General features: G+C 49.0%; 1 protein-coding gene across 3 annotated transcripts in view; it reads right to left on the bottom strand.

The window, feature by feature from the left end:
• Positions 1-5,917: 5,917 nt before the first annotated feature.
• SALL3 (spalt like transcription factor 3) overlaps positions 5,918-15,289 on the bottom strand; it is a 22,953-nt gene continuing 13,581 nt past the window's right edge. The window contains exons 2-4 of one of the 3 annotated variants that reach the window (XM_063597382.1): positions 13,702-15,289; positions 13,145-13,485; positions 5,918-11,703 (exon numbers count right to left, since the gene is read on the bottom strand). The exon at positions 13,702-15,289 is cut by the window's right edge and continues 1,232 nt beyond it. In XM_063597382.1, coding sequence (XP_063453452.1) covers positions 11,272-11,703; positions 13,145-13,485; positions 13,702-15,289 — 2,361 coding nt within the window. In that variant the 3' untranslated portion in view covers positions 5,918-11,271. Of the gene's footprint in view, positions 11,704-13,144 lie in introns of all 3 variants that reach the window. The other 2 variants (XM_063597383.1, XM_034943397.4) reach the window with 2 other exon arrangements.

The following is a 15,289-nucleotide window of genomic DNA, read 5'->3' as shown; positions in this document are numbered from 1 at the left end:
AGGGAACCCTCAGGAATGGATGGCGTCAGGCTGGTGACCGTTTCAGAAGCCCAGCAAGGCGGACCCCTGGGTTCCACTTCACAAACCCCGCTTTTGAGATTCAGAGAGCACAGGCAACGGCCTGTGGGTAAAAGCTGTGCGAGTAAAAGCTAGAAACCAAACAGAGGACTCTCTGATCACAGAGCCCAGGCCGTCTAGGATTAGCATGATGCCCACTAACCCACTTAGTTCACGGGGTTGGCAGGAAGCAGCCTCGGGCAGCATGGAGATGGCTGAACAGGTCCTGTTGGCCAGGCATGCGTGAGGCTGGCGGCACAGAGGCTCAGGGCAGGAAGCCAGAGGGCCCCAGGATGAGCCACTGCATGGCCGATGACTCTTCTCCTCCATTGAATAGAATCGGGCATTCAATTCAACGCCTTGTGTGTAATCTGTGGGAACGTATATAGGTTCTCACCTTAGTGGAGCCAGCCGCAAAGCCTTGCACGTAACAAGTGTCCAGTAAATATTTGTTGATGAACTGATATGAGTGTTATAAATGCAGAAATATTCTTCAAACTTTACAGAAGTTCGGCTTCTGGGAAGCCAATCTGCCAGAAGTTTTAATCTCTTCTACCTCTCCTCTTTTTCTTTTGCTTTTTTTCTTTCGATAGTGAGCCTTTCTGACTCACTTCTCAGCTGGGAGTTGCCCCAGGACACAGTGTGGGTCCAAGAAACCTAAGCAGAAGTCAGCTGAATGGGGTTTTTCCAGAAAAGCTTTCACTCTTCTGATCAAGAGATAGGATTGGCTTCCAGGACTGGTGCCCTTGTTCTTCTTTTCTCTTTCTGAGGGAGCGTGAATGCAATGGCTGGGTCTGCAGCAGCCATCCTGTGGTCACGTGGAGAGCAGCGTGAGAACAACCCACACACTAATGCCTGTGGGGGTGTCCGTGAGGTGCTGAGTCATCCCCAGCAACCCCCTCGCTCTGGACTTCGAGTTATGTGAGAAAAACAAACTCTGACTGAAGCTATGATATGGGGTTTCCATTCTTTGTAGTCAAATGCAAACTTTACTGATAGAACAAGGGCCTTGGAAAAAAGGACATAAGGACACTGGGTGCCTTGGGCAGCACTGGAGACAAAGTTCTACTTCATCACAGCACAGGGCCAGCTCCCTCTTTAAGCACTGTTCAAAGCTTCCTTAAAGTGGTCCCAAGACCAGAAGCAGCTGTACCAGCCGCCTGGGATCTTGTCAGACTTACAGAGTCCCAGCCCCACCCAGACCTGGAGAACTGGAATCTGCATCTGACGCATGGCCAGGGCTCTATGCCAATGTCACAGCACTAAGTCCAGTGCAGACCAGCGGTTTTAAATCCTGGCCTCATACTGATCAACACGTGGGCTCTGCCCTTGGACATTCTGATCCGATGGGCCTGCAGAGAGGCGGGCCAAGTTTCCTGCGGGAACCCTTCCCTCTAAGCTGTGAGGTGTACCTTTAACTGTTAGGTTAATTCTGGACCCAACTCCGCAGTCCCATTCGGTCATCACAGCTGACTAGCTTAGGGCTTAGGAGGCTGACCCTTCAGACTCGACCCCCACGTGGAGCTGTTGGGGTGACCGCGCCACGGGAGAGTTTTGCTGTGATTCTGTGTCCCCCCAAAAGGAAGGGCTCAGCAGTGGCCTGGGTGCCCAGACCTGCCTGCGGGGACAGCCTCCTGAGCCTGTGGAACTGGAACAGGAGAGAGACGTTATTTAAAATACAACCGTGAGTCGCAACCTGGTGCCGTGTGGGACCGAACGGAAAAGAGGTTGAGCCTCACGTGCTAAAATGACATCCCAGGGAGGCCGGCGGCTCCGGGTCAGCACAGAAGGGCGGGCCCGGGTCAGCGTGCGGCCGAGGCAGGGACAGGGCGGCCGGCTCCCGCAGAGATCGCACCCCGCGTGGGGCGTCACAGCCACTGCTCCGGCCTCACATGGACGCCCACATTTTATTCCAAGATCCGAGTGCGACTGGGCAATGGGCCCACCCGGGACCCGCAGCCCCGCAGCCGGGTGAGAAGCCACGGCCGCACGCTGCCCCGCGGGGCTCATCGGGTGCTGACTGTGGCCGAAATTCTGGCGGCCTGGAGACAGCGTTGCCTTTACAGTTGGCGAGGAGCCATCGTGCCGGCCAGGGGACATGCCTGGGGGTGGCAGAGGCCTTCCCTGCGCAGTGCTCGCTCTGGGCCCCGAGGATGGGCCCCGCTCCCAAGGCCGGGTCTTCCCTCCCAGGGCAGCGCCTCGGTCCCCCGCGGTTCATTCCATGTCGCGGCGCAGGGCCTGGATCGAACGGGCTCTGCAGCCAGAGTGAGGGCTCACCCCGGACACGCCTGCAGGAACCATCCCGGCACCGACAGCCGAGGTCACAGGCTTCCCTGCGGCGCGACGGCTGCGCACCTGGGAGGGGAGGAGCTGCCCTCCGCCCTGTCCGGTGCTCGACGCCTCCGGAGCCCACGCGCCCTCCACCCCCACAAGAGCCTTGGGGTCGGGGTCACTGAGGGCTGCATGTGGGCTGCAGGGGCATCTGCTTTCGGGGCTGGCCCAGGGCTCGGAGCTCTGCCCCAGAGTCCCGGTCCCCAGAAAGCCTGGGGAGGGGACTCAGGAACGTCTGCTGACTTCCCTCTGCTCCGCCGGCCTCCGTGGCTTCGTGCAGAGACACATGCATGAGCGCTCGTAAAGAAGCAAGGCCGCTGCGAGACTCAGGGACTTATCTAAGAAGTGACTGTCGAAAGCGGACCGACACCTGCTAGCTCGCCACTGGATCGGAACTCGGCCTCGAAGCCAGGCCCGGCGCAGGCCACAGCACAGCCCGAGAAACGGCTGCCCACCCGGCAGGCTCCTTCCCCTCACCTGTGGCTTCAGGAAGCCTGGCGTTCATGTTGCCAGAGGACTTATTCTGCCACATCTTAAACCCTGTCTCTACTTAAAACAAACAAACAAAAAAACAAAACAAAAAAATTAGCAGGGTGTGGTGGCTCATGCCTGTAATCCCAGCTACTTGGGAGGCTGAGGCAGGAGAATCGCTTGAACTCGGGGGGCGGAGGTTGCAGTGAGCTGAGATTGTGCCATTGCACTCCAGCCAGGGCAACAAGAGCGAAACTCCGTCTAAAAAAAAAAAAAAAAAGAAAAAGCCATGGAGGAAGTTGCCCCACTGGGTAAGGAATCCTGTGGCTGGTGCCTCATCCTGAAGGACCAAGTAACGGGTTATATTCGCATCAGTGAATTGAGTATTCCAGAAGTGTCTCTGCAACACGTAGCCTTCTGCGGATGGAATTCCAACACATCAAGAGAAAAGCTCCATCTCTCTAATTACAAAAGCATGGGAAACACGAGTAATATCAAACACACAATTATTTAAATGCTTGTGAAATAGAAAATTTTTTTTCTTTCTTTTTTTTTTTTCTGAGATGGAGTCTCACCCTGTGACCCAGGCTGGAGTGCAGTGGTGTGATCGCAGCTCACTGCAACCTCTGCTCCCGAGTTCAAGCAATTCTCCTGCCTCAGCCTCCTGAGTAGCTGGGATTACAGGCCCGGCTAATTTTTGTATTGAATATTTTCTAATATAATAATAATTAAGCCAGCCTTGCAAACATATGTCAAATGTTTCATCTGTGTCTATGAAGTTTAGAAAAGCTAGGATTTTCTGATGTCAGGGAGTATGCATTCATAAAATAATTAAGCTCAGCATTATTTTCTACTTAAAAAGTTTAACTTGTTATTCTGGACAATTGGACATTTGCTGAGCTAAGTGCACCTCCTCTTAGACAGTTGATTGTTACTTCAAATAGTCACTCTTTCTTGTCCACACAGCTTATAATAAAGTAGAAATTTCGACTACATATTATAATGAAGGTTAAAATAATTAAAAGTAGTTCTGAACAATTTTGCAAGATAAAGATTGGGAGTTAAGAAGCTTTTTTGAAGTGAACTTTTATCAAAAGGCAGGAAATGCCCCCTTTCTGTAAGACTTTCTGATGCCCATGTTCTCCTTCTGGTTCCTTCAAAGATGAGCTATCTGGGTGTGGTGATGCTTTTTGCCCCTGTGGTTACAAATATTATTTCCATGCATTTATTACTTTTACGTGGCTTATAATTATTCATTTAACACTCCCAGAGCCAATCGAGTTAGATTCCATCAGCCACACACTGTGGGCAAATTGAGCTTTGACTTGGCCAATCCTTTACTATTTGTGGTTGCGATCAGATCGATCCTGGAGCAATAGGCATCGATCCCTAAGGCAGGCAGCAAACACGTGTGGTCTGTCTCACACACACACACTTTTCAGCTGGTGTACCGATGCCTACGTGTGGAGGGCACCACGTGCACTCGTGAATTTGCTGTGCACCCACCAGGACAAGGTCTGAGCCCACTGACAACGGTTGGTTTGTGCCAAGTTGACACCCGAGCCCAGGGAGGACGTGAGGACACGAACTCCTCTGTCAGGTCCCCTTTTCAGGGCTTTTGAGAAAATCTTCAATTTGCCTTCAGCTAAATACTAAGTCTAGCCATGATTTTCAGTTTTTCAGAGACAACTGAGTGTTTCTACAACTAAGACTCTAATTCAGGCCAGTGGAAGGAAAAGGTTATTGGGTTCAGAGCTTGGTCTCAGGGACCATCCTTGAAAATAACCACATTATTGTTGTAATTTAAAACTTGGTCTACAGCTACTCTTCAGCAGACGGTGATGGAGGTGGTAGTGTCAAGGTTAAAACATAAATTGAAAGAACAGAGTAACCAAGCCACGAGATAACTTCTCAGTGAGAGACAGCAACGCACATGTGAATACATACACAGGGTCTTTAGGCAAGGAATTCGCGCCGAATGAATGAGGTGGGGGATTCATTAACTTCAACAACAGGTTAGATTTTATTTTCAGATCCTATAACATGTTCTGAGATGAGAATATGTTTAGAGTTTTGCTTGGGAAAAACTACTTACAAATATTTATTAATAAAAGTTCATTTGCCCTAATTACCTACAGTCCCTAATTAACATCTGAGGTTTATGCACTCTATTTCTCAATAATAAATAAAGATCTAGTAGTTTCTTGGGTGAAATTATAGGCTGATTATTCAACTTACTACTCAGCATGTGTCTATAATGTCCAGTAATAACTGCATTGTTTATCTTTAGAAGAATATGCTTTAACAGTACCCAGCTCTTGAATTACCAGTAGGATTTTTAAGAATCCCAAATATAAAGGGTCTGGGTTGCAAAATTTTTGATGGTTCCAAACCTAACATTTTAAGTAGGCTGAAGCTGTGCAGTTCCGCAGACCTGTCAGCTGTATTTCATGGTGGAGTGTGATGCTCTGTTACTAAAAATCACAAAGAAAAACAAACAAGGGTGAGAGGCTTATGTGCAAAATCTTCCTTAAATGATCTCAATGTGTGGGGAAGTCTTTCTACACTTTCTAATTGTGTATTCATAAGACTGTCACCATTTGACATGGAAAATGTTTTTCTAGGCCTGCTTGTTCTGCTGCAGCAGCGGCGTGACGGGGGGCAGGCATGTTTCTTCTGGGTAAATTGAGGTCACAACGGGAGCTGTTCTTAAACCGTCCTTGATACGGCAAAGAGAAAAAAAAATAAAATAACAGAAACATTAAAAGACCTTGTCAGTTATAAAAACGATTTTGTCATTTAGGTATTTTATCCCTATTTGTAAAAAGGTATTGGCATTAAAATTCAGATGTTCTTTAATTAAGCTAGAAAGAACACAAAATGGAATTAGTCATACCTAAAATAACCATGAGGAATGAAGGAAATAATTTACACTTTTCTGTAAAAATTCTAGTTTATAGATCATTCTGTAATTTAAAATACGTGCATCATACCAACTTAGAAAGTATGGGGGAAGGGTTACCCATTTCCCATGTTCACAAATAATCACATTTGGAACGACTGTAATCAAACATTTATTTCCACGTTTGAATCATATACAGTGAACGATTCATACCAATATGAACAAGTTCTTGCATCTTTCACTGCAGGGGGTGGCCTATGCATCATTTGTTGTTTTTCATTTACTGATGTAAAGAACTTTGGACAGAACAGAATACAAACATAATCTGACACCGTGACATCTCTTCTTCCTCTTGTCTTGCCAGCTTTCTGATTTTCCCACAGGGTTTTCCAAGCTCCGCGAAAGGCCAGTATTCGCTAGGAATGGTCTGTCCAAATGACAATCTATGATACTTCCAATGAAAACAGGCCAAAGATGCAGACCGTGGTAGAAATCAGGACAGTAACACCAATGTTCATAGTTTAGGCTCTCTGATATTCTACTAAGGAACAACAAGAAAAAAAACCACATTGTTTTCAATTGCATACTCTTTTGAATATATAGTGCTGTAATAAGGGGCTGTGCGTGTACTTGTGTGCAGGACTCATGGAAAAATCAAATATGTTTCTAACATCTCTTATCTAACAGAATATGCAGTAAGCATCAGTTCACAGCTTGATTTTATTTTACCAAGTAGAGTTGCATTTTTAACATCAATAAGTTCAATGGCTTTTTCTTATAAAAAAAGATACAAACACATTTTTCATGATCCAAAAATGATTCCATGTAGTTTCTTTAGCAAATTTATTTGTAATTGATTTTTCATATCCACGGGATAATATTTTTAGGTAATAACTCATATTTTCTCTCTCTATATAAATACCATCAATTTTTTTCATGATTATTTTTGGGTAAAGAGAAAGATGTACATTAGTGGTAGTTCTTTAAAAAATCATGGAATTTTACAACTGAAAAGGATTTGAATGTCATCAAATTCTACCCTCTTCCTACAGATGGGAAAGCAGATTTTACATGGCACAGGAGGAATGAGAACCCTCTCCACGCGGGGCCCTCTCCCCGGGTCCCAGCGTGGATTGTACCAGCCAGGACGATGCAGGGAGGACAAGGTCACGCCCCAAGCCTTGCTTGGTACAGAAATGCTGAAAGGAGAAAGACCAAAAAAAAAAAAAAAAAAAAAAAAAAAGCCTCTATTGTGATTTCATTTTAAAGTTTTCACTTCATAAAGAATACTGAGAATTAATGCCCAATATTTCCTTCTTAAATGAAAAAGGGGAATGTCATTTCCTTCCTCATGTTATATAGAATATTTTGTAGACCAAGTTTTAACACAGCTAAAAAGCAGCAAACAGGTCTGCCGGTATAAATGCTTCATGCCCTCTTTTTTTCAATGAAGCACCTGCCGGTATAAACGCTTCATGCCCTCTTTTTTTCAATGAAGCACTGTGTCCTAAGAAACTTTTCAAAGGAATAAACAAGTACTGGCTCCCTGTCTCAGTAATTAGCAAATGAGCACAAGGTTGTAACACAAAGGCCTGAACACGGGGCCCTCAGGTTGGCGGTGAGCTGGCGGGTGACAGGCTGGGTGAGAATGACACATGTGCAGCACGGTCTCCAGCTTCACGCGTGCACCGGAAAGATGAGAGGTCTGGACGTCTGCAGCGTTAGACAAACAGCCACAGTGAATACAGGGATTTGAAGCTGGTTGGGCTGGAAACATACATGCAGCCTAGCAATAAAGAAATGGCCCTGATGTTCACTGTGGCTTCATAAAACACAAGATGGGGACTGGGCAACGCCTGCCAAACGCAGAAAAGCAGGTAGGGGCTCCGTGCCTCCGAGCTTCCATGGGGCCAAAATTAAACAGCGAGAGCTGGAAGACAATTGCTTTTTAGCCCTTTAGTAGTACTTATTAATTAGCTTAAATGTTAATGTTTCCTGTAATGAACCTAGAAATGTATTTAAATAATTTTTAGGGATTGTTGGCATTTATGATTCTTTGATACACAGTCTACATCACCACAGTTGGCATCAGAAAGCAGCAAACACCCAGGCTTGCCAAGCCAAACACCTCTGATCTTACCTCTGGAAGTATTTTTGAAATACAAGTAGTAAATCCCTTTTCTCCTGCATGTTAGTTTATATTAATTACTTTAGATGGCTGTACATTTTTTGCTAATTCCTTACTTTAAAAAAATTGAATTTACTATCTCATTTAGTCAGTTTACATTTTATAACTTCTATTCTAGCATTGAAATCTACATGGTTTGATTTCTAAGGCTTATAATATCTGCTGGAAGGTTGGCCTGGATTGGTTAGTTTAGTGGTTAGTGCCTTTATCATTCCTTAAAATCCACCTGGTACGTCCCAGGTAAAAATTACTGTAGCTTCTAGGTTATCAGTAGTTATTCATTTTAAAAATTAAAAAAAAAAAAAAAGAAAAAGAAGAAATTGATTACATATCTTGAAATCCAGGAGCTATAAAATCATTCTTATCAAACGTTATCAGTGAGGTAAAGCTTATTTCAAATTAAGGACATTCTCCATCTGGAATTAAGCTGTGTGGAGCTGCCACCGTGAGCTCACAAAGCTGCTGCTGCTGCCACACTGTGAGCACCGTCCCACCCACTCCTGTCCTGTCATGTGATTTGATGCACATCTATTTGTTCAAGCGACCTGAAAAGCCGGTATTTTCACTTCATGCTGACAACGGGAAGGCAATTCCGAGGGGTCATTTTTGGGCACTGCGGAGTCTCTGATATGTAGGAATTTTCTACCACATCTTCTTCCATCATAGATGTAAAAAGAATCCACAACTAGGAGGCTGAATTTTTATTTTGGAAAAAAGCAAAAAACAAAAATTTCAAGACCAATCAAGACGCACTGAGACACTGCTTAAATCTAAGCTGCCAACCTGTGTTGACGTTCCTGGTGGAAATACCATGGATACACACCCACCACAAATGACCTCCTCAAATTCCACTTTCTCCATTAGAAAAATCAAGGAATGCAACTCAGAAATAACATTACATCCTGCATTTTATTCAATTCCATATGACAAAAATAGTAACCTAGACTAAGACATCCATTTCAGTCAGCAGATGTGTCAAGCCACAAGATTTAATAATAAAAAATATTGGGTCTAGGTAACAATCCCCAGCTGCTCAGAGAGGTCCCAGCCCTGCATGGCATTACAGTATAAAAATAGTGTCTCTCTTCACCATGCAGAGGGATGGCCTAGCCCTGCACACAGGAGGGTCAGTCTCACTGTACCTTCATGAGCCATCTTATTTACAACACTTTACATTTCTCTTTAGTTATATACACATCCTTTTGGGAGAAGAGAGAACACTATATGGTACCAAATACTAACCAAAAACAAACAAAAAAACCACACACACACACACACCAAAAAGGACACAGATAAATAATGAAAACATTCAACTGCTGAAACACAGTGACCTTAAGCCACCTCAGTTTTCTCTGCCTAACGCTTGAGACACCCTGAGGCCTCATCCCGTGAGAAGAGGTGGCATGGTGGGGCGGAATTACATCTCATCACCGTGGAAAACAGAGCTGTAGAGTTCAGTGTTCATTTCCAATAGAAATAAACAGCTAATGAGTCTTTGATACTTCTTGTTTAGTGACACGCTGGCACAAACAGCCCATCCTCTTACAATGATTGTTGATGCTGCCGTGGTTGTTAGGAGAAGATTGTTCTATTTTTCTGTCTCGACCGAGAAGACTTCACTGTCTGATTCTTTCTTCAGGGGCATGCAACTCCTTGCAGTTACCCAGCTACCAGAGCATCTCTTGAACAATTTTGTTGTTGGAAGTTCATAGTGTCAGACACCAGCACACTTGCAACGCACGAAAATGAGGTAGTTCACGACGCCGTGTTTGCGCTGCCTCGGCCGCCCCAGCCTCCGGGGCCCTCCTGGCTGGATGCAGCTCAGCCATCAGCGCCAGGCTGTGTTCTGAAAAATCAGAGGACACTGTGCTTTGCTTTCATCTGAGAAGATAATAAATAAATCAGGAACTCGGAAAATTTCAAAGTCATGACTGATTGTACTGCCTGATACTTGCCATTTCTCTTGGGTTTACTGTCCATGTGACCAGTGCCACCAGGCAGCCACAATCTTGTCTGTGGGTGAGAGAGAGAGACAGACCCGCTTACATGAAAATCAGACTTGCAGAAGGTTCTCCTAGTTCCTTCCTGGCTTGTACTGACATCATAGTCCTAGGACGAATTCACCAAGGTTTCGTTAGGGGGCGGTCACAGTTCTAAAGTGGGCTTTGTGGAAAAGTTAAATAAATCATTTTAATTTAAGAAACGGCAGGCCCTACTTTACTGAAAAGCTCACAAGTCTTGGTGGCTTTTCAAGTGGCAGAGATTTCTAATATTGTTTGACCATAAGACAAAACAAGGAACTGTAACAGTTTTCCCATTTTCCTTAAACTGAAGTACTATTTATAAAATACTTTACATTTTTTTAAATTTTCAAATTATAGACAAACCTCCCTAATACAAAATACTAAAAGTGCAATAGTATAAATTAAGAGTTTGCAACATTATACAAACATTACCTTTTTATTGTACAGCTTTGATAATGTGAAATATTTTCTCACAACTGTTTATAATGTTGTGAGTCATTTACGGTGATGTTTGTCTGTAACTCGTTCCCCAGTTATTGGGCTACAGACCACACTAGAAAACAACTGTCCACGTAGCAGCTACAAACATTTAAATTAAAAAAAAAAAAAAAAAAGGCTTATTACTGACAGGTACTTGCACACGAAAAGCATGCTATCTTTCCCAACAGAACTTCACAATTTTGCCTGCATTGAAATAATCCACTTATTTATAGTAAAACAAATCTTGCTTAAAAAAAAAATCACACAGCCAGATGTATTCTGCAGTACAAAAGCTTCGTTTAAGGTCGGGGCTATTATATTGTCTGTTACCCGCATTATCTTAACATCATAAATACTACAGACGAAGATAGTGTCATGATACACAGCATCGGGAGTACTAAACCACGTCTTTAACATGAAGAGTTCTAAAAAACATCGTTCAAGTGTCTAATTCAAACGAAACCATCAAATGAGTTTCACTGGAATACCGCAGAGAACCCCTTTCTCCCTCAGAGAGATTATTAGGTTTCAGGAGAAAGGAAGTGGACATGGTCTGAGCTCTTTCTGTTCCTAAGGCGGTTTTCCAAGCACTTTTTTTTTTTGAAGGAAGCTTATTTAAAAGATTGCAGAGTTCTCCAGAACAGCCAGGCTTGCTGTTGAAGGGAGCGCCATGCAGCGCTTACCACCTCTCGGCAGCCGCACAAAGTGTTTTCTGCTATGGGTGAAAGTGTAATGAGAACCGAGGCAAGAAAGGTCGGAGGCCCGATGCTCCAACTTCAAAACGTGGGCCTGGGCAGGGCAGATGAGCGAGTCACTGGCTAGTTGATACCAATCTCCTTGTTATCCTCGATAAACCGCGTGAATGGGCGGCTGGCTGCTGTTTCTGAGCTTGCTTTGTCCAAGCTGACGATGGGTGGGCTACTGCCAGTGCGTGCTTTGTCCATCCCACTGGCCATGGTGCCCAGAGGGGGGAGGGCGCTGCCCCCAAGACTCACGGGGAGCTGGGGGATGCCGCCGTTCTGGATGACGGAGATCTCGTTGTTCTTCATGGCGAGCCCGTTAGTGATGGCTGCAGCATACTGGTTCCAAAAACTGGGGTCGACGTTCATTGCCCGAGCGGCCAGGTCCTTCTGGAACATTTCAGAGAACTTCAGGGCATCACCCCCTAGGAGAGCCATGGGGTTCTCCACAGACAGGCGGCGGCCGCGTCTCGCGGGGGCGTTATTCCACATGTGTGTCCCCATGTGCACCTGCGCGAGACACGGAGACAGCCCACGAGTAAGCGCCTAGACACGGAGGCAGAGCTGCTCCGCTTCCACCGCAGCAGACAGAGGTCCACCCCGCTCCCAAGCGCGACTTACGGACAACAAAACACAGGTGGACTTTTCTGGGCACTTATATTTCTACATGCAAACATCTTGTTTTATTGAATACAATAAGCAAAACCAACAAATATAAATTAATGAATGCGGTCTTTCAGTTGACAAACTTTCGAGTAATTTCCCCCTAAGGTGTAAAACCCACATGGCCACGCAGAGAATGTTCTGGAGCTCGAAGGGTCCGGGTCTTGCTCCTTCACTTGCCCAAGCCCTGGCTCCCTTCTGACCTCTACTGTCCCCCACTTTGCATCTTCTGCTGCTGGGACTCTCTGACTGTGCCCCTCTCCTCTTGCTGTCTCTCAAACAAAGAAACATTAATTCTAGAACATCCCAGGGCCACCTGCGGCCAGCAGGCTCTGGGGGCAGTTCTCATCCAGCCCACGCACGCCGGGTAGAAACCACAGGCATCGATCTTTGGGCTGTCTGAAGAGGCTGCCGGAACCCAGACAGGCTGGCTTTGCAAACGTGCACTTCAGACGACAGAAAGTAGCCATCAGTCAACACAGCACAAGGCACAGGCCTGAGCTACCCAGTACTCGTCACACACCCTCTCTACCGCTGCTGCTGCGATCTCATACAGGAACACTGCACAGCGCTGGCTCCTCTGCCCCACGCCAGGAGCTTCTCACCCAGCGCCCCTCCCATGGGCCCTTTTGGCAGCCACACGGACAGAACGACAGGGCCTGTTGAGTGGCCTCGCCTTGGTACTGCTTGTATTACATGTGAGGTTTAAAACCAAGTTTATTTTCTATCAGATTCAAGAGGGCTTCGGGCCCTGGACCTGCCCACCAAGTTGCAAAGTGAGCGTTCTCACCCCTAACGAATGCCTAACCTGGTTGAAGGCATCAGAGGCCCAGCTGCACGTGTTCCCCGAGAGAGGCCCAGGCTCCTGTTCCTCCCACAGCCGATTAACAGGATGTAGTCTAAGTGTGTGTGCACAGGGACACACAGGCATGCCAGACACCACACACGACATGCACATTTGCACACGCACGTTATACATATATGGATACATTACATACACCCACACATGGGGCACCTACACATGCACACTCACACAACCCATACACACATGCACACACATAGGTACACGCTACTCACCCACACGCACACTCGACACACACATATCACACCCTACAACACACACACACCACGCACACGCACGCACACACACCCACACGCGTGGCATTTCACCCCCTCCCCGGCCAGGATAGGAGCAGGACCTCGGTCGCTGTGTCTGCGGCAGGTGATGGAGAAAGCCACCGTGGCTCGACCGCACCGCAGCCGGGGCTGGAGCCTGCCATGCTCTTACCTTGAGGTTGCCCTTAGTGGTGAAGGCCCGGCCGCAGATGGTGCAGCCGAACGGCTTCTCGCCGGTGTGCGTGCGCTCATGGATCTGCAGGGCGCTGGCCGAGGAGAAGGTCTTCCCGCACGACTGGCAGTTGTGCTGCTTGGGCGTCCGGCGCGGCGGGGGGGCCAGCATGGGCGCCAGGCCCGGGCCCATCACTGTCTGAGGCCCGGCGGGGACCTGGACGCCAGCGGGCAGCGGGGGACCCTCGCCCAGCGCCATGGCCTTGCCGTGACCATTCACTTCCATTTTGATCATGGTGGGTGCGGCGCTGGAGATCAGGCTAGGAGTGCTTTGGCTGGGACCTAGAGCAAAGTTGGGGTCAAATAACTGAGAAGGCAGCTCTTTCAATCTGTGTGTCAGTAAGTGCTGTTTTAAATTACCCATAGTGGAGCACCCTCGCCTGCAGAGCGCGCAGACGAACGGCCGCTCCTTAGTATGGCTGCGGTAGTGGATTTCCAACGCGCTCTTGCAAGCAAAAGGCTTGCCACAGACACCACACACAGTGCTGGGACACTTACCCCGCTCCCTGCTCAGGAACAGCAGGCTGAAGGGCGCCTCCTCCTTGATGCCCGCGCGGCCAGGGGCGCCTCCGCTGCCCGGGGCGGGGCCCGGGCTGTCCGGCCTCTCGGTCTTGAGTGGGATTTCCTGGGGCTCCTCCGGGGCGCCCAGGCCCGGGGACTTGGAGCGGAAGCTCTCACCATTGCTGGGGGCCGGCGACAGGGCCTGCGAGGACGAGGACTCGGACAGGGCGGGGCTGCCCGCGCTGCGGCTCTCCAGGTCGCCCACGGCCGACGAGGAGTCGTTGCTCAGGCGGTCACTCTCCCCGGACCCATTCTCCACGGACTTGAGGCCGGTCAGCTGCTGGCAGCTCATGACCGAGTCGATCATCTTCATCTGGTTCTCCAGGGCGGCAATGCTGGAGATGACCGAGGGCGGGGACGGCGGGCAGGACCCCGCGTAGGACAGGAGTGGCTTGGCCGGGTCGCTGGCCGCGTCCTTCAGCTCAGCGTCGTCCTCCATGGAGTTCTCGTCCATGTCGTCATCGTAGCTGCTCAGGGTCTCCGCGTTCTTGTCGTCGTAGGCCAGCTCGGAGTCCATGGCATCCTGGAAGCCCTCCGGCAGCGGCGTGTTGGGGATCTGGCCACCCATGTGCATGCGAATGTGCTGCTGCAGGACCACGGCGTTGGTGAACTTCTTCTGGCAGATGGGGCAGGAGTGCTGCACGCGCAGGGGCGGCTTTGCACGGTGCACGCCGAAGTGCGTCTTGAGGTTGCCCTTGGTGGTGAAGGCGCGGCCGCAGATTTTGCACTTGAACGGCCGCTCCCCCGTGTGCGTCCGGTAGTGCATCTTCAGCGCGCTCTGGCAGCTCAGCACCCGGTGGCAGATGACGCACTGGTTCGGGTCCGTCATCTTCTTGTCGATGTTCTCCACCAGCTGCTGCAGCTTCGAGGTTTCCGACGTTTGCATCGAGTCTAGCAGCCCCCCGAACGGAAACTGGGCCTTGAACTGCTCGGAGACGGCGGGCAGCCCGGGGCTGCCGAGGCTCGTGGGTGCGCCGTCCACCGATGTGGGTGCAGCGCTGGCCTGCGCGCCCACGGGAGCGTCCCCGGCCCTGGTGTTGGTGCAGGGCAGGCTGACGGGCTCGGCTTTAGTGAGGGGCGGCCCGCTGAGGAGCGGCTGTGGGGACTCGGCGGTGGCCGACACGCCGGACTCCACGTGGTTGAGGCCTGGGGACAAGGAGGCGCACTCGCTGGAGGCGGGCGAGGGCCTCTGCGGGGAGCGGCTGGCTGGGGTGGCGCTGGGAGAGTCCGCGTAGCCGTGCGCACCAGGGACAGTGGGCGGCAGTTGCAGCCCCACGGACGTGGGCACGGTGGGCAGCACAGGCTTGCTGTCCAGCCAGGTGGTCACGGGCTTCTCGGGGGGCAGCGACATGCCGTAGGGGATGCCCGAGCAGGTGGGCACGTTGTCCAGGTACTCGGGGACCGGGTAAGGGTTCATCTGGATGTGGGGGTACTTCTCCTTGTGCCTCTGGAAATGCACCTTCAGGTTGCCTTTGGTGGAGAAGCGGTTCCCGCAGATGTTGCACTTGAAGGGCCGCTCGCCTGT

This window comes from Pan paniscus, chromosome 17, assembly GCF_029289425.2.
Source record: "Pan paniscus chromosome 17, NHGRI_mPanPan1-v2.0_pri, whole genome shotgun sequence".
NCBI lineage: Eukaryota > Metazoa > Chordata > Mammalia > Primates > Hominidae > Pan > Pan paniscus.
Note: the sequence above shows the minus strand (reverse complement) of the source record. Positions and strands in the feature narration are given on the sequence as shown.